At 41.0% G+C, this 25989-nt stretch overlaps 1 protein-coding gene across 2 annotated transcripts in view; it reads right to left on the bottom strand.

Annotated features, from left to right (window-relative positions):
• Positions 1–23850, bottom strand: part of STRADA (STE20 related adaptor alpha) — a 31692-nt gene extending 7842 nt beyond the window's left edge. The window contains exons 1-6 of one of the 2 annotated variants that reach the window (XM_024573038.4): positions 23742–23850; positions 14598–14677; positions 12598–12655; positions 10334–10362; positions 3844–3946; positions 3304–3425 (exon numbers count right to left, since the gene is read on the bottom strand). In XM_024573038.4, coding sequence (XP_024428806.1) covers positions 3304–3425; positions 3844–3946; positions 10334–10362; positions 12598–12655; positions 14598–14633 — 348 coding nt within the window. In that variant the 5' untranslated portion in view covers positions 14634–14677; positions 23742–23850. The remainder of the gene's footprint in view (positions 1–3303; positions 3426–3843; positions 3947–10333; positions 10363–12597; positions 12656–14597; positions 14678–23741) is intronic. The other variant, XM_045182104.3, reaches the window with a different exon arrangement.
• Between the last annotated feature and the right edge of the window lie 2139 nt (positions 23851–25989).

Genomic DNA, 25989 nt, shown 5'->3' with positions numbered 1-25989 from the left:
GAACAGGGATTAAAAGAAAATTGTGGTTAAATCTGGGTGGGAAAAACTATGTAAGAAAGGTTGTGAAAGTTTTAAACCTGGAGGAAAGGAAACCTCAACTACTTGTTTTCTGGTTTTACGGGAATGTGGTTTCAATTTGGTTCTATTTCTGATCAGAAATGCTCTGTATCTGAAGACCTAGTTAAGGTCACCTGTAAGACCTAGGAAAGGTCACCTGTAACCGGTTGGGGAGAATGCCTTTGCCGCTTGGGACCCAGGGAGAGTCATTCAGGGCTGATGAGTGTTTCAGCCTGAGGCTAAGGAGCATGTCTCTGCCAATCTGCTCTGAAAAGGAAGCTGAGGATTCCAGGGAAGGTTAAAACTTCACACTTTGTAGGAAAGTGAACAAGGAAAAGTGTAAGATATGTAAATGAAGAAGGTAAATAAAAGGATATAAGAAGGAAAAGGATTTTCCTTCGTACTTGGTATTTTTCTCCCTACCTGATCCCTCCAGAATTTGGCATTCTGAAAGATGACATAAGGTTTCTTTGCATAAATCCATTAAGACCAGTCATTAATGGTGGTTTGTGAACCGAGTCACCAGAAAGCCCTGAGGAATTGGGATTGACGTGCAAAGCTAGTGAAAGCCCATAAGAAAAAGCCTGGTACTTGTGTGGTTCGTGGCAGTCTTTCCAGGGAAGGAACGAAGGTTGCTTTCCTGAAAGATGGCTAAAAAGGAACCTGCAGGCACAATGGAAGCCTCAGGGACCTGAGTGAAACAACTGGTACAAGTGAAGCCAGAAGGCAGGCGTGGGGCTCTACTTCTGTGTCCCGAGGGGCAGACTGAGAAGTCAGTCTAAAGGTTCCCCGTGTGAGTTCCAGCAAAGCGAACTTAAAGATCATAGATGGTCCAAGCTGCTCTTTCTGTGTTTATGCAAACGAACAGGCAAAATTAAAAGCTGGACTCAAAGCAGTCCCTTTAATAACGATGAGGGTGATCTTAGAAAAATTGTGGTTCGAGGAAAATCACAATGCTTAGTATTGGACATCAGAATGAGCAGCTGTCTTGAAAGTTTGCTTTTCATTTAAAAGTTAAAACTGAGTTTGTAATATCACCAAAAATGTTCAATTTACAGGCACAAAGGACCTGTCAAGTTGCCACTGTTAGATGTCATCGCAGCAAGGGCCTTGCAGCAGGATGTCTTTCCAAAAGACAGTCTCACGGGCACAGAGACTGACTTGGGATTTTTGTGTAAACTAACATGTGTTCTTCCTTCTGTTTTCGCAGGGTGCATGCCTAGGACCGCATTACCAGCGGTTGGTTGCAATATAGGCCTCACTTAAGGGGCCCATCCTCATCGCCCCTGAGACTCCACGGTCTGACTGAACTAAGTGGTTGGGTTGGGGCGGTCTGTGGGCTTCACTTTAGAACTGATTTTCCCTTTTCTGTCCCAAAGGCTCCAGAAATCTGAAAGGAGGGAAATCCTAATATATTCCCCTCAGCCCAAGTTCAGTATAGTGGGCCACAAGGGTTTTGGATAGGTGTAGCATGCCTTGCACACCTTCCTCCAGATAAGCCATTCTTTACGTAGGTCCCTGCCTTTGTCATTTAGTGGTGATGATTTAATTGTGCTTCAAACTCTCTTTCCAAATCTGTCACCTCCAGAATACAACTAGGATGCCAACTGTCCAGTAATGCCAGCCTTTGGACACCAAGCCTGCAACTTCCTGGTGACAGCCAACTGACCTGGATTCTGTAAGGTCCTTCCCCTTATAGGAAGTACTCCCTCTGTGCTGCTCCCACCCCTTTCAGGGCACCCCTGACCCAAGAGTAGGTAGGACGACGTCCATGTCCAGCTGGAAGTAGTTACAAGAAGATGAGACCTTCGTCCATTGTCCTTTATATGATTATAAAGGGGTTGTATATCTGAAAGGAGGGATTTGTAACAGGGTGCAGCCAAGAGGAGGGCCCCAAATAGGATTTATAATGGGGTTCAGAAGAGCTTGGAGATAACTGGCTCCACACCACAGGGCCACACCTGCCCATAATGCTGGCAGCTGTGACCAATTGTGGGAGGAGCCGGAAATGGGGCTGCAGAGGAAGATTGGCGCTGGGATTTAAACCCAGGAGCAGCAGCCATTTGGCATCTCTTTTTGGGACCACTCGGCTTTGGAAGTGCTCCCTTTTTGCCTCGTGGATGGTGCCGGGAGCCTGAACCACGGACTTCTACTTCTTTCCTGAGATGCGGTACCCCAGACAGGGCAAAGGGGAGAAGGAAGGACTGTGTGCATTTGTGGGTATTCTAAAGAAGTTTAGTCTGTATTATTTCAAATAAATAATAATTCCTTTCCTTTTTATCAAAAAAAAAAAAAGAAAAGAAAAATGACAACTCTTAATATGGGAAGCTATTTCTCCAGCAACCTCAGGTTGAGAGATCCTTTCCTTAGGAGCAGCTATAGAAAGTGTAAGACCTATGCAATTTTGCAATTAGACAAGAGATGTGGAAAAAAATTGGACAAGTGAACTCTAGAAACTCTAGGGTCCTGGCCTTTGGGATGTGAGCTAGGGCCAAGTAGGCAGCATCTCCTATTCTGCTCTACAGAACGTCCAGCATGCTCTAGGACAAAGTCAGGTATGTTTTTCCCCAAGTAACTCAGTTGGCCCTGACTTTCTGTCCCATCCTCAGATCCGCAAAACTACTCTGACTCTGTGAACTGGTACTAGAGCACTGTCAGATGAGCATGATTTCAGAAGAAAACATCGTAAATAAAGAAGGGAAAGGGGGTGCAACTACCTGTACTGAAAAGATGCTGACCCAGGCCCTAAATCTAAGGAGTTCCCAGAGCAGGCCTCCATCAGCCAAGGAGAATTCAGTCTGCAGCCAGTTGTTAGACCTGCAGTGTCTCTTTCTCCAGTAGAAAGCAACCTCAGGAAAATAGGACTAAGAGCTGCGAGATGGCCACCTGTGGCAGGGCAGGTCACCCCACATCTGGAACAAAACTGCCTGGGTTTGAATCTTGCCTCTGCCACCTACTAGTGTGTGTGACTGTGGGCAAGTTACTTACTTAGCCTCTCTAGTAATAAATAAACAAAGCACAAAGGACTCGCTGGAGAAAAGGGGACTATAAACTGGGCTGAGAAGTATTACAGAATCCTTAGTATCAATTGCCCAAGATTCTTCATTGAGAGTGTGCAAAACTTGTTGGCTTGGTCTACCTTCATTTCCTGCCAGCTACTTGCAGGAGACAGAGGTAAGAGACACCTTGAAATTACTACTGGACCTAAGAGCCCACCCTCTGAATGTCACATTCACATCTTATTACCTGCAAGAATGTCACCATCTCGTTGGAACAGGCTTCTAGGTTAACCCTTCGTACCGTCACATACTCTCCGGTTGGTTTGTACCTTGCTAGATTCACTGTCATCAGGTCCTCAAAGCCTTTGCCTGAAAGAAAAGAGGAATGCCATCAACAAGGACAATAGCAACAAAGGTCCTCTTCCTCCTTCAAGAGACTTGATTTTAAAAGAAAATTCAAGTTAAAACTTTCATTACTTTTATTTTCATGGCTGACAGTTCTTGGTTTTCTCCCGTCAGTTCCTTCTCAGCCAACCGTTCTGGCTGACCGTGGCCCAGGACACAAGTGTGCAGCCAAAAAGAAAAAATTGCAAGAGCTCCTTTCCTGGTAAAATGATCTCTTTTCCCATACTTGGAAAAACAAAGCCGAAGAAGACCCGTAAAAGCCAGCTGTGTCACCACGAATCCTGCAAGTAGCCAACAGCCACCGGCACCTATTCCCGGAGATGCTGGGAAGCTGCAGCCTCCTCCCCGGAGCGTGAAAGTCATGACAGCCCCTGGACTTTACCTATAATGGTGAGTAGCTCATAACACCCTCCTTCCGGCAGAAAGCTGCTCATGATCTCCTGCTTAGGGAAGGATGCTATCGACTCTGAGCTCGCCTCATTGGTCTAAAGAAAAAGAAAAAGAAGTTAGATAAAATTGGGGGTGGGACGGAAGTGGGGAAGCAGTAATTCAGACCCACAAGGAGACTGGCATCTAGACAAACAGAAATTCTGACCCTGGGGCAAAGAACTGGTACCAGCACTCTCTGAGGAGAAATGTAAAGTAAAACATCAGGTGCTGGATATAGCCCTCGTATCACAGCAAGTGTTGACTTGACTCGATCTACACATGTGGGTGGGGGGTGAGGGCCAGTTCCAGTCCGCTGTTGATTTGCTTGTCCTTCCAACTGGCTCATTTGCCAAGAACTATAAACTTCTTTTAAAATTAAAAAAATATATTTTTTTCAATTACAACTGACATTTAGTATTATATTATTTTCAGGTATACAGCATAGTGAAAACTATAAAATTCTTACCTGGGAAAAGAAAGGCACATTAACAAAACAGAAGGGAGATGGAGAGGTGGGAGGGTCTCTTGCATTTCCTGTTGCATTAGGGCCCTATTTTTAAGGTCCTGACTGTAAGATCCCAAAGATCACACACTCAACCATGCTATAGAAGCCCCCTCTTTAGCAAAGCAAGGCCCCAGACCAATCATTCCCTGACATTTCCAAGGGAAGCAGAACACAGCCGACAAACACACCAGGCTGCGGTGAGAAACATCTGTCAGGTCTCGGCCATCATCCCAGGCAGCAAAGATGACCTGCTCTTTGTTCCTGCCCACTTGTGCTGCCAATGAAGCTGGAGCCCAGCTGTTTAGGATGCAGGCGTCACACCACCACTGGCCTTCTAGGTCCTAAAGGGAAGTGCCTAGCAAAATACATGGCAGACCCACATTTCTTCCTTCACCTTAATAGGCCCAGACCAAAACCTATTTGTATGACTTAGGGGCTGTGTATTTTTCTTTCTTTGGGATCCTCTTTCTTTGGATGTGCACCTAACTGAAATGGAGAACCTTAGGCCAGCTCATATTTCGCATGCTGCGTCCATAAACCTGACCTCTAGTCAGAAAATGGTCTTTGTGAATGCACAAAAGATTCTTACCTCAGCACTAACCAGAACAGTGTGAATTGAGAATGTTCTGACATGGTGGTACCACCTTGTTTAATCAATTTTGTATTTCTAAGATTCATCTATATTGTTGTATTTAGCCAGATTGCACACCCATGCTATCTAATATTCATCTTGAGGACACATCTCAATTTATCCATTCCAACGTTGGTAGGCTTCTGGGTTGTTTTTCAGTTCTGCTACTCTGAACTGTGCTACTAGAAACACCTTTGAATGTGTCTCCTGACATATATATGCAAGAGTTCCTCTAAAGCTGATGATACCTAGGAATGGAAGTGCTAAGTCACAGAGTATATGAACAGTCGACTTTACAAGATAATACCAAATTGCTTTCCAAAGTGCTTATACATAGACACACTCCCACCAGCAATGTATGTATGTTCTTGTTGGTCCATCTTTTCCCCAACACTTGCTGCATTCGGAGTTAATTTTTGCCAGTCTCACAGTCTCCTTGTGGGTCTGATTCACATTTGCCTGATTGCTAATGAAGTTGAGCATCTCTTCATGTACTTATTGGCCACCTGGGTGTCTCCAAAGTGGAAATCCTTCCTTCTGTCTCTTGTCCATTTTTCTATGGAGTTGGTTTAATGTAGGATTTCCCCAAAGTAGGCCCCACAGAACATTGATTCTGGCAGTTATGCATGAAAAAAGTCTACACATCCAATTAAGTTAGAAAATGCAGCACACTCTCTCTCATGGAGAAATCACAAGGGGCACCTGCACGTTAAAGGCTTTGAAAAGTTCCATAGTAAGGAAACGTGTTCAACTTCCTTTAGCCTAGCATTTCCCAAAGTTACTTGTCCAGAGAACCCTTTTGTGCCTAACATCTGTTCAATTTTGGGAAAGATAATTTGGGAAAGGCTACTTTAAGTAAAACATATAGTATAATGCAAAGACCATAGGCTTAGAAGCCAGCAGCGTCACACTTGAACTTGGGTCTGTCACATGTTCTGTGACCCTGGGTAAGTCACTCTCAACTCAAGGGATCTCCACTATCTCATCAGTGGAACAATTCCCACTTCATGGTGTTGTCATGACAATTAAATGAGATGTAATATGTAAAGAGTCTAGCACGGCTTGGTTTTCAGTAAATGCAAATTCTAGTCTCCTCCCTCTGTTGCTGTCTACTTTTTGGTCAGTCTCCTGCTCAACCAGTAAGATGGAAAAGAGAAAACAGAGAAGCCTACGCAGAGCTTGACCAGCAGTTAAGGCTTATTTGATTTGGGTTTTTGCACTTGCTTGTGTTTTCAAGTGTTCTAAAAACAAATTTTAGGCTCATTTAATGGCCACTGTAGCTTTTTGAAATCATCTTGTCTTCAGAACAATCTGAAGACTGGTTATGACACACCAGGTGCCTCACACAGGTAAGAGACACATGGCCAACACACAAAAGTAGAGCAGCAATGTGAGCAAAAATTTTAAACCAAACGCTCTGAAATGGCGACTCCTCATTTGTTTAGAATTTACAAGCTGCATGCTCAGTTAATCTTAAAGGGTCCCATCTTCTTACCCTTATACCTCTAACCCCCTCCACACATTCTTGCTCTGCAGATCCTGTGTTCTCAAGTATCAATCTACTCCTCAATAAAATCCATGTCACCAGTTAACACAAACCCTGGGGATTGCTTTCAGACCCAGCTGCCTCCTCTGGCCTGTGAGCATCCACTTGCTTGGCCCCTGCCTGCTTCCAGGACTTCACCCCACACCACCCTCCCTTCACTTCGTATGCTTATTGCTCCAGTCTAGGGAAACTTGCACCAGCTGTCTTTGCTGGGAATACTGCTGCCCTACTCCTTCCCTGCCCCTGCCGTTTTCTCAGGCTGCTTCCTCCTTATTACAGAGGTCTGAAAATATTGTTTACTCATTGAAGACTGTCCAGTCAAAGTAAAGTAGGCTCCTAGCCTCTTTGTTATCTTGCTTTACTTTCTTCACAGTAGGTTATCATTGCAGTCTGCTTATCTGTCACCTGTGTCCTCTAGTAGGATGCAGGCTCCACGAGGCCACAGACCGTGTCCGTCTTGCGCACTGAGGTCTTGCTCCCCAATGCCTACAACAATGTGGGCACATACTTAAAAATCATTTAAGCAAAGTCTGAACTGAGCAAGTTTGTTGCCCATGACCTCGTCATACCCACAGGCTGAAAAGGCGAGTAGAGTATACCAGCCAGTTCCTTTGGAGACAGGGTTCAATATAAGGACCTATACTGGAAATGCCAGTCCTCATATAACACATTCACTTGGGGCACGGTATAGGTCAGAATCTGTACCTGCATGTGAGAAAGTACAGCAGGTCCTCAAATAATGTTGTTTCATTCAATGTCATTTCATTGTAACATGGATGAGATGCTGTAAGAACTTAACTCTTGTTTATATTAATTAGCCTATGGTTATGCATTATTGCTCTTGAAGTTGCAGAACCTATCAACAATGTTAAGTGAGGGCTTACTGTACTGCATTTTTTAAAAAAGATTTTATGTATTTATTTTAGAGAGAAGGGCAGGAGAAAGAAGGAGAAAAACACTCATGTAAGAAAAACACTGATCAGTTGCCTCTTGCATGTGCCGCACCCGGGGACCAGGCTTGCAACCCAGGCATGTGCCCTGACCAGGAATCAAACTGGTAACTTTTTTGCTCTGCAGGACAATGCCCAACCCACTGAGCCACACCAGTCAGGGCTGTACTGCATATTTTTAGCTTTTTTTTTTTTGTCCCAATGTGAACAACAAATCTAGTGCTACTTTGAAGGTCTTCTTTTCTCTAATCTCCAGGCAAACTCCTAGAGGATAGCTGGAGTCCTACGACTAAAATATTTATTATAGACATCTTAAATAACTCCCTTTGGAAAAACTATAGATAGATACTTTTATTTACCTATGTCCTGCTTCCTTGCTAGGACTGCATATAAAATATACTGTCTGCTAGTCTACACTCCAAACATACATGCTTGTTGAATCTAGGTAAGGAATGATTCATTAAACTACTGACATGATTAGTTAATAAATTTACAGATATTCCTACTATCTTTGTTGACTATAGAAAACTACTCAAAAGCATTGGTTTTAGAAAATAAAATTCTTTGGGTAATTGGGAATATGAGTTCTTGGGCAATCTGCAATTGCGTGAAGGGAACTTCTGTAGTGGTTGCTGTGGCTCCACTACCACTCTGTCCTCAACCCATTGGAAATGACCCTAAATTGGAGGCTTTACTTTTTGTGGAGGCCCTATAGGTCTGAACTCAGAGAAAAAGCAAACTTTACTTAGGAAAACAAAGGTGATATTTTGAAAGGAAGAGGTCTGTTCTGACATTGCTACAAGAAAGGCAGGTTAGTTCATTGTGTTGTTTCATATTTAGAAAAGGTCAAAATTCAAATGAAAAGGATGAAATATTCAGTCCATTCTCTTTAAACACTGCATGACTGCCCTGACTGGTGTGGCTCAGTGGGTTGAGCGCTAGCCTGAGGACATTAAATGTCACTGGAACGACTCCGCTCAGGGCACATGCCTGGGTTGTGGGCCAGGTCCCCAGCTGGGGGTGTGTGAGAGGCAAGAGATCAATGTTTCTCTCCCACATGGATGTTTCTCTCCCTCTTTCTTCTTCCCTCCCGCTCTCTCTAATAAATAAATAAAATCTTAAAAAATAAAATAAAATAAACACAGCATGGCATAGGTTTAATGTAATGCAAAATCTCACATTACCTGAAGAAACTAATTCTGTCAAAGACTTTTCTTAGTTTCCCCCACCATAAAAAGCAATATTTTTCATTTTGAAGCACTTGAAAAATACATAAGCTACTGATATCCAGAAATGACCATAACATGACAACTTTTTAAAGAGTTCGAAACAAAACACAACAAAGCACACAAAACAATATTGGTGAAAGGTTACCAAATAAACACATGTAACCTCCCCCAGGTTTCACACAGGAGAGCTTTTTGGTATAATATCAACAACTGTGAAAATATAAAAATTATATATAATTGGCATTGTATTCTGAAGATACCTGACTGATCTTATAGAAAACATTTTTGGGCCCTGGCTGGTGTAGCTCAGTGGATTGAGTGCAGGCTGCGAACCAAAGGGTCGCCAGTTTGATTCCCAGACAGGGCACATGCCTGGGTTTTGGGCCAGGTCCCCAGTAGGGGGCATGTGAGAGGCAACCACACATTGATGTTTCTCTCCCTCTCTTTCTCCCTCCCTTCCCTTCTCTCTAAAAATAAATAAATAAAACCTTTAAAAAAGAGAGAGAAAAAACATTTTTGGTCTCCTGACTGGAAAATATTTGGATCTGAGAGAGGTTCTTGCTCCTGACTAGTGGACTATGTCAGCACAGCCAAAGCTTTGCTCAAAGAGAAATTCCTAGTCAACAGCCTCACCCTTCACTGAACCATGCGGCTGTTGCAAAGGTGCAAATGTCTGTCACCTGGACAGCGTAGGACGTGTCTTTAGAAAAGGTTTCTTACCCTCTCTGTTTATAAGACACTGATGCACATTTATCAAAAATAGCTGGGTACACTGTGCGCATCTGGTGTTACTTCCTCAGGTAAAATAGGCTTGAAGAGTAGCGAGCCAGGCAAGAGTTTTTGCAGCTTTTGCCAATAAAATATGCATTTTTTGTTTGTAGTTTTTAATTTTGGGGTTTTTTTTTAAAAAAGGTTTTATTTATTTATTTTTAGAGAGAGGAAGGGAGGGAGAAAGAGAGGGAGAGAAATATCAATGTGAGAGAGTAACATTGATGGGTCGCCTCTCCCACACCCCCAACCAGGCACCTGGCCTGCAACCCAGGCATGTGCCCTGACCAGGAATCAAACCTGAGACCTTCAGTTTGCGGGACAATGCCCAACCTACTAAACCACACCAGTTAGGGCTTGGATTTTGTTTTTAAGGTAGAAGATTAGACATCCTGCCTTATAATCTAGACAGAGATTATCATTTGTCAATATCTCTGTGGACTAAAATATATTAATAGACTAAAGATGGAACATCTGGTACCACTAGCCACTAAAAGGTAACCACATTTTAGATTGTAGGACTTTCTCCTTTTTTGGAAGGGGCGGCAGGTAACTGGGAAGGCTGGGAAGGGGAGGAGACCTTAGTTGCCAAGGAGGGAGACAAAAAGTGCCCAAGATTTTTTCAGTTTTCAAAGTATACATCAAAATCTTTCCAGGGTGAAACCTGAATCTCCCCAAGTAAAAGAATTACACCAAATAAAGCTCAATGACGTATCAGCAGAAATAAAATGATAAGCCAACAAAACGCACGTATTTCCACAAGAAGTCATGTCCATGCAACAGCCACAGTGCTAGAGCCTAGAAAGTCACTTACTTTTCTCCGAGCGTCACCCGGAGGCTGCTCTGGAGTAGAGAAATGGGTTGTTGGCATTTTGTTTTTTAGGAGAAGACACACCCACATTCAGAAAAGCAATTACTGCACTTAGGGCTACATTTATTAATAGACACCACTCAAGAGTCATTACAGCAGGAAAAGTGTCTGCAGTGCCACATATAAACACAGACACACAGACACATGCACACAACTGCACAGTAAAAATGCTGCAGACAACACGGGGTTTTTTAACATGAATCTATGGCTCTTCAAAACTTGGCCAGGCTACTACTCCATGGGTGTTCTTTACTGAGTACAACTCAACCGCTATAATCCCAGTCATACACTGACTGTTCATCGGCATGCAATGGTACTTCTAATAAATAATCTGGTTTCAGAGTCTTATACTGTGAACAAACAATTCATTATAAAGTTATAGTAGTGTCTGGCTGTTTCCCAGGGAGTGCAGGGACTAGAAAACAGGTTTTAAAAAGAAGGGAAAAAATGTTTTCATACAGCAGCATGTGTACGTGGGACCATTACCCAATTTGATTCTCTAGTCAGACATTCTATTCCGAGTGCAGATAAAGCAAAGGCTTTGAGGCCCTCTGCTACTCTTAGTAAAGACGAATGAAGCAAAGGACAACTGAAACAACTTTCTGCTCTTAAACTGGACAAATTTTGTATCTGTGCTTTTGATTTTCTCCACTCTGTAAATAAAAATCATCAAAGCCAGATTTTTGCTGTATTGGAAACATTCCCAAATATCTTAAATTATAAATTACAGCATCTAACTGTGTTGCTGGAGGAGACTGGCTACAGAGTCAATTAGACTCGATTTATGAAAATAAGATTTTTTTACGGCATTGGACATCGGTTTTCCGGTACACAAGTGGCAGGAGCAGTTGCTTAAGACAGTCTGCAAAGGTAAGAGCCAGGTGAATAGAATAAAGGAAATCAAACCCAATCTTCCAGAGTAGAGGGCAAATTTCAAGTTATATAAAACTTGGTAACACATGCTTCATCAAGCTGTAAACAATATACAGAACAATCTCTTTATCTTCCCCAGATCAGAGACTAGTGAATTGCCAAAACACAGCCAGAGATCCTATACTCAAGACACTGAAACCAAAATTCATTCATTCAATTCACATATACTAGAAACTTTTTAACTAATAGATTATAAACTGGATTCCAGCTCAATTTCCATCAATGCCAATGTTTATTTTTAAACCACTGTATTCCCATTAATGATGGGAAGAAACTGAGAATAGGACCAGAATATAATATTTTGTACCATTAACCTTTCCTTTATTGTATGGCTAATTTTTAGTCTTTATATAACAAAACCAAAAATAATTCATCATTTTTCTGAACTCTCATTTGTCTAAAACACACTCTGACAAGCTTCACAAATAATTCTACTCCAGAAGTTTGTTGAGTGGCATTAGGGAAAACAAATTCATAGGTATCACCTCGTAACTAACAAGTTTGAGTTTTCAATTACTTAAGCCACTCGAGGGGTATTCTGCATCAGTCACCCAATGCATTCAATCTGATAACCTGTTTCTTAGCTACAGGTGCCAAAGAGAGTATCTTGGTGTTCAGACACAAAGAATAGGGCTCTACTACTATTATCTTTCTAGAAAAGAATTTTATTTAGCATATTGAGATCATAGTTCCCAAAAAGGCTTATTTTGAAAATAGCCAAAGGAAGATGCCTGGGCCTGTTAAATCTCCAGGATGCAAACCTAAGTTACTTCCAAAATCAACATTTAGATTTTCCAGTAGGAAGTTAATATTTTAGTCCTGACAGATTTTTTTCCCTTAGTTCTCTTACGTCTCATAATTTCTACCATGAAAAGTTGAGTCAACTAAACTGATCAGTAAAACCAGAACTTCTATATCATTGCTACCTTCATCTTGACTATAATTTTATTTTTAAAATCTTCAAGGCTAGCGGCTTTTAAATGGTTAGCTTTTTTTCATATAAGAATATGTATTTCAACTGGACAAATACTTAGAAGATAGATATGTGCCTTTCAGTGAATACTGGCTTTCTAACACTCAAGACAGGCTAACGACAACTGCCAGATTAGTCCTCAAGTCGCTGGGAAACCATGGACTCAAAAGGAGCCAAATAAGTATAACAACTACAGTTTACACTGCCCCTTAGAATTGCTAATTTCTATAAATTAATGCAGTCAACAAAAGAGTAGTGAGATTTATCCTGAAGTAATGGCTAAATGCCATACTGTACTTACCTCCAAATAGTTCCAAATCTCTTAAGCCCTCAACAATGAACTTTTCCGAGACCCACCGCTAAAGAGGAAAACCCCAAAGAGAGTTAGTATTTCTTCCAAGCCACAAAAAATTAGCTATCAGCCATTAGACAGACAACAAAACACAACTACAAAAACAGAACCATGCAGTAGAGTTAAGATACACTTCTAGTGAAAAGTTTTGAAAAGAATCTTGGATTTAAATCAACCAAAAACACTAGACTAATTCCTTTCTCTATTCCTCTTTGCCTAATTTGATGAATAATTCTTAAATCTGAAAGATGAGAAACACGTAGTACTGGCCCTGATAACGAAGAATGTTTTTCTCCTTCCTATATATAAAACAACCTTTTGGATCCATCTTACATATTCCACGGCTGCCTATTATAGATGCTTAGGACCATGAATGCCGAAGTGAAAAATACTCCTGAAATTCACAATACAGAAAATAGGAATGGAACTGCAGTTTTTCACAAGCCTCTGTTAGTTTGTAAAAGGAAACTGCAAGCTGCATATTCTTTCGTATACTAGGATGTCTAAAGACATTACTGCTTACATTTGCTACCAAATGCTAGCCTTACAAGGACCAAACTAGCATGACCAATCTATGGTTCACCTTACTGGCCTATTTCAAACAAGTATTGGATTTCCATCATAGTGATCAGTGGTCTGGTTTCACCTGAATCAGACTAGGTTGAAATAGAAAAGAAGCTCATTAAAAGCAACGGAATCAAGATTGTATTTCACTTAAGGACTGGTGTTAAAGTTTGGCTTGGGGACATTCTTTCCACTGTGCAGAGTTCAGGCTAAGGAAAGAATCTGTTTTTCCTCTTAATTGAGAGTGAAGTTGACTCTTTACAATATAAATTGTTTATATATATATATATGAAAACATAAAAAAGATTAAGTACCATTTAGAAACAAGTTGCACAATACAAATCATGAATTGGAACTATAACATCATTCTTTCTCTATATCGATTTTTTTCCAAATTAAAAAAAACACTGTTAATTTTTTTAAATGATATGTAAAAAACTCACATGCACTGTGCCACAAGATATTTAATAAAAATAAACTGTTTCACTTTAACATGTAAAGGTGTCATATTGATAATGTCTTATAGCATTTATATATTGTTACAAGGTTTAAAAATAATTACTACTGCATTTAGAAATTAACTTCATAATAAAATAAAGGATCCAGAAATAGACCCATGCATACATATATGTCAATTAATTTATGGTCAAAATATGATACTCTTTTATGAAATCATGGAAGCTTGTAAAGAAGCTAAGTCCAGTATTTGTTCTTGAGGTAATTTTAGCTGATAAAGTTCAGGTATAATGAATTTTTTCATGTTAAGAAATTTTCAATTAAAACCTATGATTATACTAGAAAAAACAGTGTTCTAATGATTACAATTTGATACTGATTTATTTTTATTGTATTTTCCCATTACCATTTGTCCTCCTTATACCACCCACCCCTGCAATCATCACACTGTTGCCAGTGTCCATGAGTCCTTTTTCCCGTTTTGCTCAATCCCTCCACCCCCTAACCCTGCCCCAGCTCTGTCAGCCTGCTCTCTACCTATGTGTCTGTCTCTGTTTTGCTGGTTAGTTCAGTTTGTTCATTAGATTTTTAAAACACACTATTGCTGAAAATACATACAAAATGGGGAAGTACCCAGTGGTTACATATCTACACATTCAACTCATTTAACGCTGAATGACTGATATTTAAAAAATACACCACTTATTTCCCCTCTATCAGACAAGCTGGTGGGTGTATTCTGTGTCTCTGGTCAGCCTCTGTCTGCAAGCTCTTTTCTCAGGAGCAGAGGCTGAGATACCTGCTTGATCCCACATCCCTCACTTCTGCATGATTCTGAGCATCACATAACAAACCACCTACAAAACTGCCAAAGCACTTTGCTTTGCAGAAAATAAAAATAGTAAAGGCAGAAGAATAGAAACACTCACCCTAATTCGCTCTGGTTTACTTACAAGAAAAGACATGAGTTCCTAATGTGTAGACCTATTTCAATTTCAAAAATTTAAACCTAAAAGGAAAATAGAAACAGGTTGAGTTAGTCAAATCTCCTTTTATAGAAATACCTTTTGACTAACAAGAAACTTACTACAAATCTACCATTCAAAGCCTGTATTAAACCTATAAATTGCTACATTCCAATGATTTAGTTTCTCTAAACAATCAACTTGAATGTACTTTGGCCAAGTGCATCCTGAAACAACGCAATCTCTGTAAGAGAGAAGTTTATTATGTGGTTTTCTTCCTTAATGTTTAAATTTCTCTTGACTCTGTTCTCACTGATCCCTTCCCAGAAGCAATTACCTTCCATTCTTTTGGCTTTTTAACCTGTTTTTCATCATCATCATTTTTTAAAAAAGATTTTATTTATTTTTAGAGAGGAGAAAGAGAGGGAGAGAAACATCAATGTGTGGTTGCTTCTTGCATGCTCCTCACTGGGGTCCTGGCTCACAACCCAGGCATGTGCCCTGACTGGGAATCAAACTGGCAACCCTCTGGTTCACAGGCCAGCACTCAATCCACTGAGCCACCCCAGCCAGGGCCATCATCATCATTTTTGTACACTAATTTTAGGTAGAGAGGAAAGGAGAGAAAGAGACAGAGAGAGGGAGAGAGAGGGAGAGAGAGGGAGAGAGAGAGAGAGAGAGAGAGAGAGAGAGAGAGAGAGAGAGAAACATCTATCGGTTGCCTCTCGTATACACGCTGACCGGGGATCAAACATGCAACCTTTTGGTGTATGGGAAGACATTCCAACCAACTGAGCCATGCGGCCAGGGCATCATCATTCTTAAATAGTGTTTTATGGCCATGATTTACCCACTTTAGACATTTATGTACTAACTTCCAACCATGGTAGATAAAGACTAAGCTCTCCTGTGTCACCTTCCTGCACTCTACTTTCCTGCCTTCGTTCTTCCAAGGGAGTTCTGGCATAAAGTTGATTAAATCAGTAGTCCGCATTTGTATTTCTTTGACTACAAACATGGTTCACAGCTGAGGCAAACAGGTCAAGATGACCATGTCTTCTTTCTTCACACCCATTTAATAATTACCTCCTTTTTTTATTCCCTTGGTTTTCCATGTAGCTATTATTAACTTTCTCCAAATACTTAACATCTCTGCCAGTTGTCTTACCAATACATTTTTCCATACACTGAAATTCCCCGGGGGGTTGCCCTCCCGGCGCCCTCCGTCCTGCTGCAATCGGGACCAACTGCTTTCTCCCCCATCTGCACTTTTCTAATCGGATCTCACATTTATGGGAAATGTTCTTGTATTATTTCTTCAATAACTTCGTCTCCTCTATTTCCTCTGTTCTCATGTTACAGAATTCCCAATAAAGACACACTTCTAGAGTTATCCCTTAATTTTATACTTGTTTCACTCCTATTCTACAACTCTTCACTTTCCAGGAGGTTTTTTCAACTTTACTTTCCAATCCTTCTGCTATATTTTAATTTTTGGTTACACATTTCCAAGAGCTTTTGCCATTTCTTGAAGGTATCTTTTTTTAATATCATACTGATCATTTTGTGTTTGCTATTTACACTTAACATTTGTATCTAGAATGGCTAAAAGCCTAATACCTCATGACCAAGTGGGGTTTATCTCAGGATTGGTTGAAAATTTAAAAATGAACCAATGTATAAAAAACTGTCTTCATTGGAAGTTGTTTGCAAATAAATAACCACCAATTTTAACAAGTTTTTAAAAATGAATCAATCTACTTTTACTTTATTAACTGAGTAAATAAAAATATATCATCATCTCAACGGAGGAAAAGCATCTGACAAAAATTCAACATCAATTCATGATTTTAAAGAAACTCTCAGTCAACTAGGAATAGTCAGATAGGAATAGAATGGAAGGAGAATTTACCAAGTCAACTTGGTAAAAATCATGTACGAAAATTTTACAGCTGACATCATACTGAATGATGTCAGAATGAATGAGTTTCCTCTAAGAACAGAAGCAAAGCAAGTATGTTTGCTCTCATCACTTGTACTCATCATTGTACTAGTGGTCTTCCCCGTTGCAAAAAGGCAAGAAGAATTCAAAGGCATATGTGCTGGGGGCAAGGGGATATGAGGGGACTCAATGGTAATGAGGAAAAAATACAATAAAGATTAAATAAAAAATTTTTTAAAGGCATACAGATTGGAAAAGAAGGTGTAAAAGACTTTATTCATAGACAACAAGACTGTGTACATAGAACATGCTAAGGAGTCTACAAAAAATCATTAAACCCAAGAAAACAAATTTAGAAAGAAGGTCCATTACAAAACCCAACTCTATTTCTATATGCTAGCAATGAACAATTAGAAGAAGAAATTTAAAAAGCAATATTACAAATAATATAAACATCACAATTTATCAACAAAAACATAAGTAGTAATAATTTTAATAAATTATGGGTAAGACCTGTGTGTTTAAAATTCTAAAACATTGCTAAGAGGGATTAAAGATGATCCAAATAATAGCTAAGCCATCTTCATGGATTGAAAATTTAATATTGTTAAGACATCAATTCTCTCCAAATTGATCTACAGATTCAGTACCACCCCAATCAAAATATCAGCAGAGTTTTTAAGAGAAATTGATAAGCTCATTCTAAAATTTACATGGAAACGTTCATGAAAATACAAGGGACCTAAAATAACCAAAATAAATTCGAAAAAAAACAATGTCAGAAGATTTATATTACCTGATTTCTAGCCTTACTTTAATGCTACAATAATCAAGATAGTATACCTCAGTCTAAAGACAGACAAATGGAACAGAATAACGGATCCAGAAATAGACCCGTGCATACATGTATGGTCAATTAATTTTCAAGAGAGGGACCAAAGTAATCTCATGGGGAAAAAATAATCTTGATATATATTTAGAAAAAAATGAACTTCGATCCTTCCCTTACACCAGGGGTGTCAAACTCATTTTCACTGGGGCCCACATCAGCCTTGCAGTTGCCTTCAAAGGGCCGAATGTAATTTCAACTCTTCAACCGTTAAGGAGTAGTAACATTTATACAGTTCTAAAATTATTTCGGCCCTTTGAAGGCAATTGTGAGGCTGATGTGGCCCCCAGTGAAAATGAGTTTGACACCCCTGCCTTACAACATATATACAAATTAACTTGAAATGAGAACCAGATGGGGTGATGAGTGAAAAAGGTGAAGGGATTAAGATGTACAAATTGCCAGTTATAAGAACAGTCACAAGGCTGTAAACTACAGCACAGGGAATACAGTCAATAATACTGTAATAACTATGTATGGTATCAGATGGGTACTAAGTTTACTGGAATGATCACTTCATTATATAAATGTCTAATTTAACACTATGTTATACACCTGAAACTAGTATTGTATGTCAAGTAAAATTTTAAAAAAAATTTTTTAAAGGATCACAGAACTAAAGAAAAAATTACAGTTAAAACTACTAAAGAAAACAGAGAAGAAAATCTTCAAGATCTTAGGATAGACACAGATTCAAAGAAAGAGCACACAATATTAAAAAAATGATAAATTGAACTTTATTAAAATTAAAAACTTCTGCTTTTGAAAAGACACCACAAAGGAAATGAAAAGATTGGGAGAAAACAGTGTGTGCAATGTCTACAAAGGATTTTATATAAAGACTACCTAACCCAATTGAACACTACTCAGCCGTAAAAAAAAGAAAATTTTACCCTTTGTGACAGCATGGGTGGACCTGGAGAACATTACGCTAAGTGAGATAAGCCAGGCAGAGAAAAAGGCAAGTACCCTCTGATCTCACTCATCTGTGGAATCTAATGAACAAACTGAACTAACAAGCAAAATAGAGACAGACTCATAGATAGAGAGCAGGCTGACAGCTAGCGGTGGAGGGATTGGGCAAAAACGAAAAAGGACTCATCTACAACAGTGTGGTGATTGCAGGGGCGGGCATAAGGGGGATAAATGGTAATGGAAAAAGTACAATAAAAGAAAAGACTATCTAAAGAATGGCAGGTAGCTCAATTGGGTAGAGCATTGTCCCAATAAGCTAAGGTTGTGGGCTCAATCCCCAGACAGGGCATGTACAAAAATCAACCAGCGAATGCATGAGTAAGTGGAACAACAAATCAATGCTTCTCTCTTTCTCTCTCTTCCTCAAATCAATAAATAAAAGTTGTGGGGGGAAAAGAACTTATACAACTCAATAACAAGAAAACTCAATTTAAATAGTAGTCAACATGTTGGAACGCAAGGTATACGAATGGCCACTAAGCACATGAAATGATGTTCAACATCACTTGTAATCAGGGAAATGTACATGAAGCCATAATGAGATACTACTACACTTCCACCAAAGTGGCTAAAAATACTGACAATACCAAGTGTTGCCAAGAATATCAATCAACTGGAATTCTCATATATTGCTGGTGGGAATGTAAACTGTAAGTCACTTTGAAAAATAGTTTAATAGCATACTTAAGTTTTTAATCCTCACCCGATGACATGTCCATTGCTGAGAGAGAGAGAAACATTGATCAGTTGCTTTCCATACATGCCCCAACCAGGGATCAAACCTGAAACCTAGGTAGGTACATTGTCAGAGAATAGAACCTGTAACGCTTTGGTGCGTGGGACAAGGCTCCAACCAAGTCACTTGGCCAGGTCAGTTTAATAGCTGCTTATGGCCCAATAGTTCTGCTCCTAAGTAATCTACTCAAAAGAAATGAAAACACATGCTCACATAAACTTGTACATGAATGTTCAGACACCATAAGTCACAACAGCCCCATATTGGAAATAATCCAAACGTCCACCAATTGATAAGCGTATAAACAAAAGGTGGTATATACACCAGTGGAATACTACTAAGCAATAAAAAGGAACAGTCATGGCTGGTGTGGCTTAGTGGATTCAGTGCCAGCCTGCAAAGCAAGGGGTCACCAGTTCGATTCCCAGTCAGGGCACATGCCTGGGTTGCGGGCCAGGTTCCCAGTAGGGGGCACATGAGAGGCAACCACATGTTGATGTTTCTCTGTCTCAAAAAAAATAAAAAAGGAACAAACTGCTGACACAGGCAATGATATCTTGTTAAGTGAAAGAAGAGAGACACAATATTATTTCCATTTATAAGAAATACTAGAAAAAATAAAAAAATACAAAAAACTGATGTTGGTTGCCTGAGACCAAGGGTGAGATGAGAGACCAACTTCAAAGAGACAAGAACTTTTGGGGGTGATGGAAATGTTCTGTATCTTATTATAATTGCCTGGTAGTTACATGAGTATGTCTGTCAAAAGTCAACAAGCTGCACACTTAAAGGAGTATTTTATTGTCAGTAAACTGTATCTCAACAAAGTTGATTTAAAAGTAAAATGACTAAATTATCAGAAATGCTTTTGAAAAATGTCCCACATTCCCTCTCCCCCTTTTTTTTTTAGGTGGGCTGGGTTGTGGCAGTGATATAGCAGTGGGGGTGGGGCCTTATCTGGTCCCAGCATTCTAGGAATCCTCAGAACCGCTTCAGAAAAATCAAATATTTTTCAAACCATGGGAGAGAGGAGGCCTTTCAAAAATCATCTACAGATCTTTATCAAATTGCATTTATTCTCACCCCTACCCTAATCTTCTTATAAAACCCACCCAACATGTAAAGAATCATTTATCCTGCCATGAAATAGAAAAACTGTAGACTGAATTTGAAAAAAAACGTGAGAATACATGTTGTTTAATAACATTAAACACAAGGCAACATGCCAAAGAAATTTAAGAGGAAACAAGGTCCATACCCATGTGTAATCTACAGCAGAAAGAAAAGGGAGTATTAACGTAAAGAGATGAGTTGTATCCACAGGAAAAAAAAGGCCTATGCTCTGGAGAAATATTGGAAATAAAAAGTAAAGTCAATTCCAAAACACTGCATAAACAAATAAAACTGCCCTTTCAGAGAGACCTGAGAACTTTCTAGGTTGCCACATCAACAGCTTCATTAATGATCTGAACCCTGGGTTCCCAAACCAGGATGTTTCAAAGTAATTGGTGTAGTTACAAAAGTCTATAGATATCTAAATCCCCACCTTCAAAATTTTTAATTCAGGAGGCCTGGTGATGCACAAGTAGAAATGGGCAACTTCTTATTGAGCTCAGCAAAGGGAAAGATTACTGGAACAGGGGTGGATCTGGATAGTTTCATGAAGGGGTAGAGCTTGAATGAATTCTAAGCATGAAATAGTATTAGCTACTGATTATCCATGGCCTACATTGTCTTGTCCACAGGTGTGTATATCTCCCAGTTTCTAGAGTAGTACCTACCACATGGCAGGCCCACAGCAATGTGGAATGACTGACCAAATGCGCGCTGAGAAGTGTGTCAGCACTTAATGGGGGGCAGTTACAGAGCAGAATTCCACATACACGAGAACAATGAATAGGTCATAAGTGCATGCTAGAGTATGGATGTTATTCAGCAGGCAGTGAAAAGCCACTGTAGGTTTAAAACAGAACGAGGACAAACACAAAACCATGGTCTAAGGTAGTGTCTCTTAAATTTTACTGTACATGCAAATTGCTTGAGGATCTTGTTAAAATGCAGATTTCAATTCAGAAGGTCTGTGGTGGAGCCTGGTGGGTCTAACAGGCTCCCAGACAATGGGAATCCTGCTGACCTGTTGGCCGTCAGATTTGAGAAGCTTTGTCCTAAGGAACATAGAAGGAATATTAAACTGTAAAGGGATAGGAAGGGGGTGAGGTAAAAATAACCCAGGGAAAGGAATGCCAGTTAGAATATAATTATAGTGGACCACATTTGTGGTGAAAGAGCTTGTGGCAGAGGGAATGTTAAGAAATAGAACAAAAAAGTAAAAAAAAAAAAAAAAAAAAAAAGGAAGAGATAGACAGGGGGAGAAAAATCACAGAAATTATAGTTAGTAGTAAGGACACCATAAGTCATTTTGCCCACCTACCACCCCTTTGAAGGAATACCTTTTACAAACTCCTAGCTATAAGGTTATCTCATCTCTGCTTAAAAATGTCCCATGCCAGAGACTTACTACCTTATCAGGGAGCCCATTCTATCTGTGGACAATGCTGATGACTCTTTTTTTTTTTGTGGTGCTCAAGTAACTATGAAAAGAGTAGTATATCAACCATAAAGCAGGAAAGCTCAGAGGTGGACGTGGTTTCAGCAGAAAGATGAGTGCAAGTTTTTAAATCATACTGCAGTTGAGAAAACTAATATATTCTAAGCGGAAATACATAGCATTCAGTTAGAAAAGTTAAGACTGATGCTCAACAGAGAGGTTAGAGATGGCTATGTGGACCTTGGAGTCAGGAGTTAAAGCTATAAAGTGACAGAAATTCAGTAAAGGAAAAAATGGTGAGAGAAAAGCAGAAGGGTGGGAAGAGCCTCGGGATAGGTCCACAGTGAGGACATGGTGCTTGAAAGGCAGGGAGGAAATGGAGCCCAAAGGAAGCACTTTCAAGATCCTGCTTTACCTTCAGAACCACCTTCCTGCCCCCAACCTGATTAACTTAGCCCTGTCCCTCTCAGGTGTCCTGGCGCTTTGGGAAGTCCTCCCTAACTCCCTCTGAATTCAACTCTTACACCTACCACACTCTTAACTGCCTATATTTATTGGTTTCCTCCACCAGAATACAGAATCCTTGAGGGTAGGAAACGATGCAATGACCTTGTCCACTGTTGCATTCCCAGGCGCTACTGTGCCCAACACATAATATGGGCACTCGGTAGCTGCTACATTAATGATAGTAAAAATAATAAAAGCAGCTAGCATTTATGGTGCACTTACTATGTACCAGGACCTATGCTAAATGCTTCACAGAGATCAACTCACAAGAAGTATTATCTTCCCTGTTTTATAGATCAGGAAATTCAGGCTCACAGAAGTTAAATGCCAAAAGTTACCCTACGAACCAGAGAAGCACAAGGGAGACCTGCAAAGACTGTGTGAGAAGAGATAAAATGATGACCGAGAAGGCATCGTCTGATTTGTCAAAGCCGTTGACTAGATGACAAATGGTATATAAAGGAGAATTCGGTTATCTTGATTTAATTTTGTTTCATTTGTTCCTGGTTTTGGCACTGGTTTTCTAAACTTCCTGCATGTCTGGGGTTCAACTATAAATACTGCATTTGAGCCACAAAACCTCTAAGAGACCTGGTTAAAAAGTGAACAGATTTCACCAGTTCAGTATTGGAACTAATGGCTGAAGAGGCTCCTGGCCTGGGACAGGTAATCAAGTGAGACTCGGTTTCTTCAACTCTCAGGGACAAAAAACAGTCCTGGGTGTCTCAGCAACGTATGAATCAGTCAATGCAGAACTGCCTAATGTCGCAAATACATACTGGAATACCGTTCTACAAACAGATACTTCGATAAGAAAGGGGCCCATTTGAACGACTGTTCCTCTTTGGGGAATAAAGTTAGGATACGTTAGGATATCTTAGCAGAAGGCTGGGCAGAGAAGTTAGTTGCCCATCTGAAAACTTCAACTGTTTCATTTAACCACGCCCCTTCCCTCGCACACTTCCCTCCCCTCACCCCCAATCTGCTGTGAACACTTAAAACATACTTGGAAAACAAGACAATTAGAAGGTCTTTGCTTTGGCTGATTCAGGGAGTCACCTGTATCTCCGTCCTTACGAGGTCTCGACCCCACTGCCTGATCAGCCTGGGGAGCGCTGGGGATGGAGGGGGAGTGGGCGGGAGAAGTAAGCACTAGACTATGTGCTTTACTGCTCTTTGCTCGAGCAGGAAAAACTGAACCTGGGCCCCAGGTTCCCTACCTGGAAGTCAGGGGGTTAGAAGGGGCGGGAAAGCAGGCGCTCGCCTCTCCCGCCCAGCAACTGTGCTCTGGTGTCTCCCAGCCAGGCCCAAGCCTATTCTGCTCTCCGGCTGCAGCCCCTGGGGGAGGGAATCGAGGAGGACTCGGGTGAACAGGGAACTGTGGAGAGCGAGGCGGGGTCCCGGGAGGGCCGGTCTGACGAAGGCCCACCCCGAGAAGAGGGAATCGGAGTTAGGGAGAGGATGGGCTGACGATCCCTGCAACGCACCAGGCGGCCCCGCCAGTCCGATACCTGGTCCTGGAGTTAGCAAGCAGTCTGGACTGCGCCTCAGCTCCGCCTCCTCAGTTTATGGCCTCACCGCCGCCAGGCCGGTTGCTGGGAGGGGGATACGCAACGTGCCATGCGCAGTAGAGGGACCCGGGAAAGCTGGGGAAGAGCTCCGCCCGGCCTGCTCGGCCCCGCCCCATAAGGGTGGGGAAGCCCCACCGGGCCCCGCCCAGCCCACCCGGAGTTGCCGAAACTCGGGCTTGGTTCCCGGTCTCTTAGGGGGGCCGTGCCCTGGCTGGTTCTGGGGTTCAAGCAGCGCGTACCTGAGGGCCTTCTGTCTCCAGCAGAAGGGACCCATTTCACCAAGTGGGTGAAAGCCAAAGACCTATCTTGTTGATGAGGGCTCTGGGTCGGAAAAGGGCTCCCCAGAGACTCCGCCCCTGCGGCAGGAAGGAAATAGTTTAATGTCAGTAATGAAGAGCCAAGGGGACTAGACAGAGAGGCTAACCAGCTCTGGCTGCTGACTTGGCTACTTTGAGAATTTTACTTTCGTGTGGTAGGACTGCAGTGGAAAAACTCGTCCTATACTTTTTTAAAAAAGTTGATTTTAGAGAGAGGAGGTGGGGTGGGGGAGAGAGACATCTATTCATTTTTCCATTTATGTATGCATTTATTGGTTCTTATGTGTGCCCTGACTGGAGATTGAACCCACAACCTTGGTGTATCAGGACAGTGCTCTAAACCACTGATCTACCTGGCCAGGGCATGCTTTAAAAAGAAAAAATACATCTCAGTGTCCCTCACTTTGGCCTCCGCTGCAACAAACTCCCAAGTGGCATAGGGGAAACCCATCCTTTCGGTCCAGGTAAAAGAAGGAAAACAGTTCAACTAATGGGATCTATAATTTTTATCCTTCTGGATTTTTTCCCCTGGACTCTTCCTTATCTGCAACTCTTAGAGATATGCTCTGACTACAGAAACCTGTAAGGTTATTCTAAGACCAGGCAGGGCTTGAGAAACGAGGGAGCAATCTCAAGTGATGGAGCAAGTCTCCCCTCTGAGGCTGCGTTTTTTTTTTTTTTTTAAATCCCAAATGACTTACTCCACCCAAGGAGGGTTTTGTCTCCAAAACTGGTTATATACCATCAAGTAATGAACACTCACTTTCCCCAGCTCTGACCCTTGACGCAGATTTTTAAAAGAGATTTTATTTACTTTTAGAGAGAGGAGAAGGGAGGGAGAAAGAGAGGGAGAGAAACATCAATGTGAGGTTGCCTCTCACACACCCCCTACTGGGGACCTGGCCCACAACCCAGGCCTGTGCCCTGACTGGGAATTGAGCCAGTGACAGTGTTTCATAGGTCGGCACTCAATCCACTGAGTCACACCAGCTAGGGGCCTTAATGCAGATTTATATTGGTCTAACTTCTAGGATGGGAGAGTTTAGTTACATCCAACAGGGTCTGATGGAAATATGGACACTGAAGGGGAATTTTGCCTGTGAAGCAACAGACAACTCAAGGTCTCACTAAATTTTACCGACATCAGTGATCTTATCTGCTTAGTGCTTTAACATTCCAAGGCACTACACCTCATTGTTCTTTTTTTTCTTCTTTATTCTCTCATTCTCAAAATAAGATGCCTTGCTCAGCAAAAACTTGGTAAACTGACAAAGCAATATACAGTAGTAGCGGAAACTGAAGTAAAATTCTTGGTGGAGTTCCTCTGAAAAGACCTTCACGTGTGGTCTTTGGCATTTGGGGGTACTAGAGAAGTCAGTTCCTAAAAAGATGCCAAACTTGATGCGGCCAACATATTGGGGAATTTAAATACGGAAGCACTTTCCCTCTGTTCTAACACCTAGCCCAGTAACTGTCATTTTCAATCTGGATATCAGTCTACCAAAGGGGCTAAAAGATTTCACCATCTTCCTGATTGTCCACAAAAGCTAGAGAAACCTTTGGCCCAGACTCTGTTCCTTCTCAAGGAGCAAAATTCTATCAGCTTTAGTTTTCCTTGCAATTTATATAATTTAGAAGATTTAGAAAACTGGTGTAAAGAAAGGTCAACTTTCAGAGTTTACGAAGTCAGTCCCTTCCTGTTTTGCTTTTTACTTGTTATGAGCCCTGGGGTGCACAAGCTCCCTACTGCTTTTCACTTAAAGAGTTGGGACTCTCCAAGATTTCTGGCGCTTTCTGAAACTGGCTTGAAGCCCAGAGGGATGGAGATGAACTGAAGATCCTGTTTTGGTTTTAACTCTGAGCACCCAGTT

This window comes from Desmodus rotundus, chromosome 9 (genome assembly GCF_022682495.2).
Source record: "Desmodus rotundus isolate HL8 chromosome 9, HLdesRot8A.1, whole genome shotgun sequence".
Classification (NCBI taxonomy): domain Eukaryota; kingdom Metazoa; phylum Chordata; class Mammalia; order Chiroptera; family Phyllostomidae; genus Desmodus; species Desmodus rotundus.
Note: the sequence above shows the minus strand (reverse complement) of the source record. Positions and strands in the feature narration are given on the sequence as shown.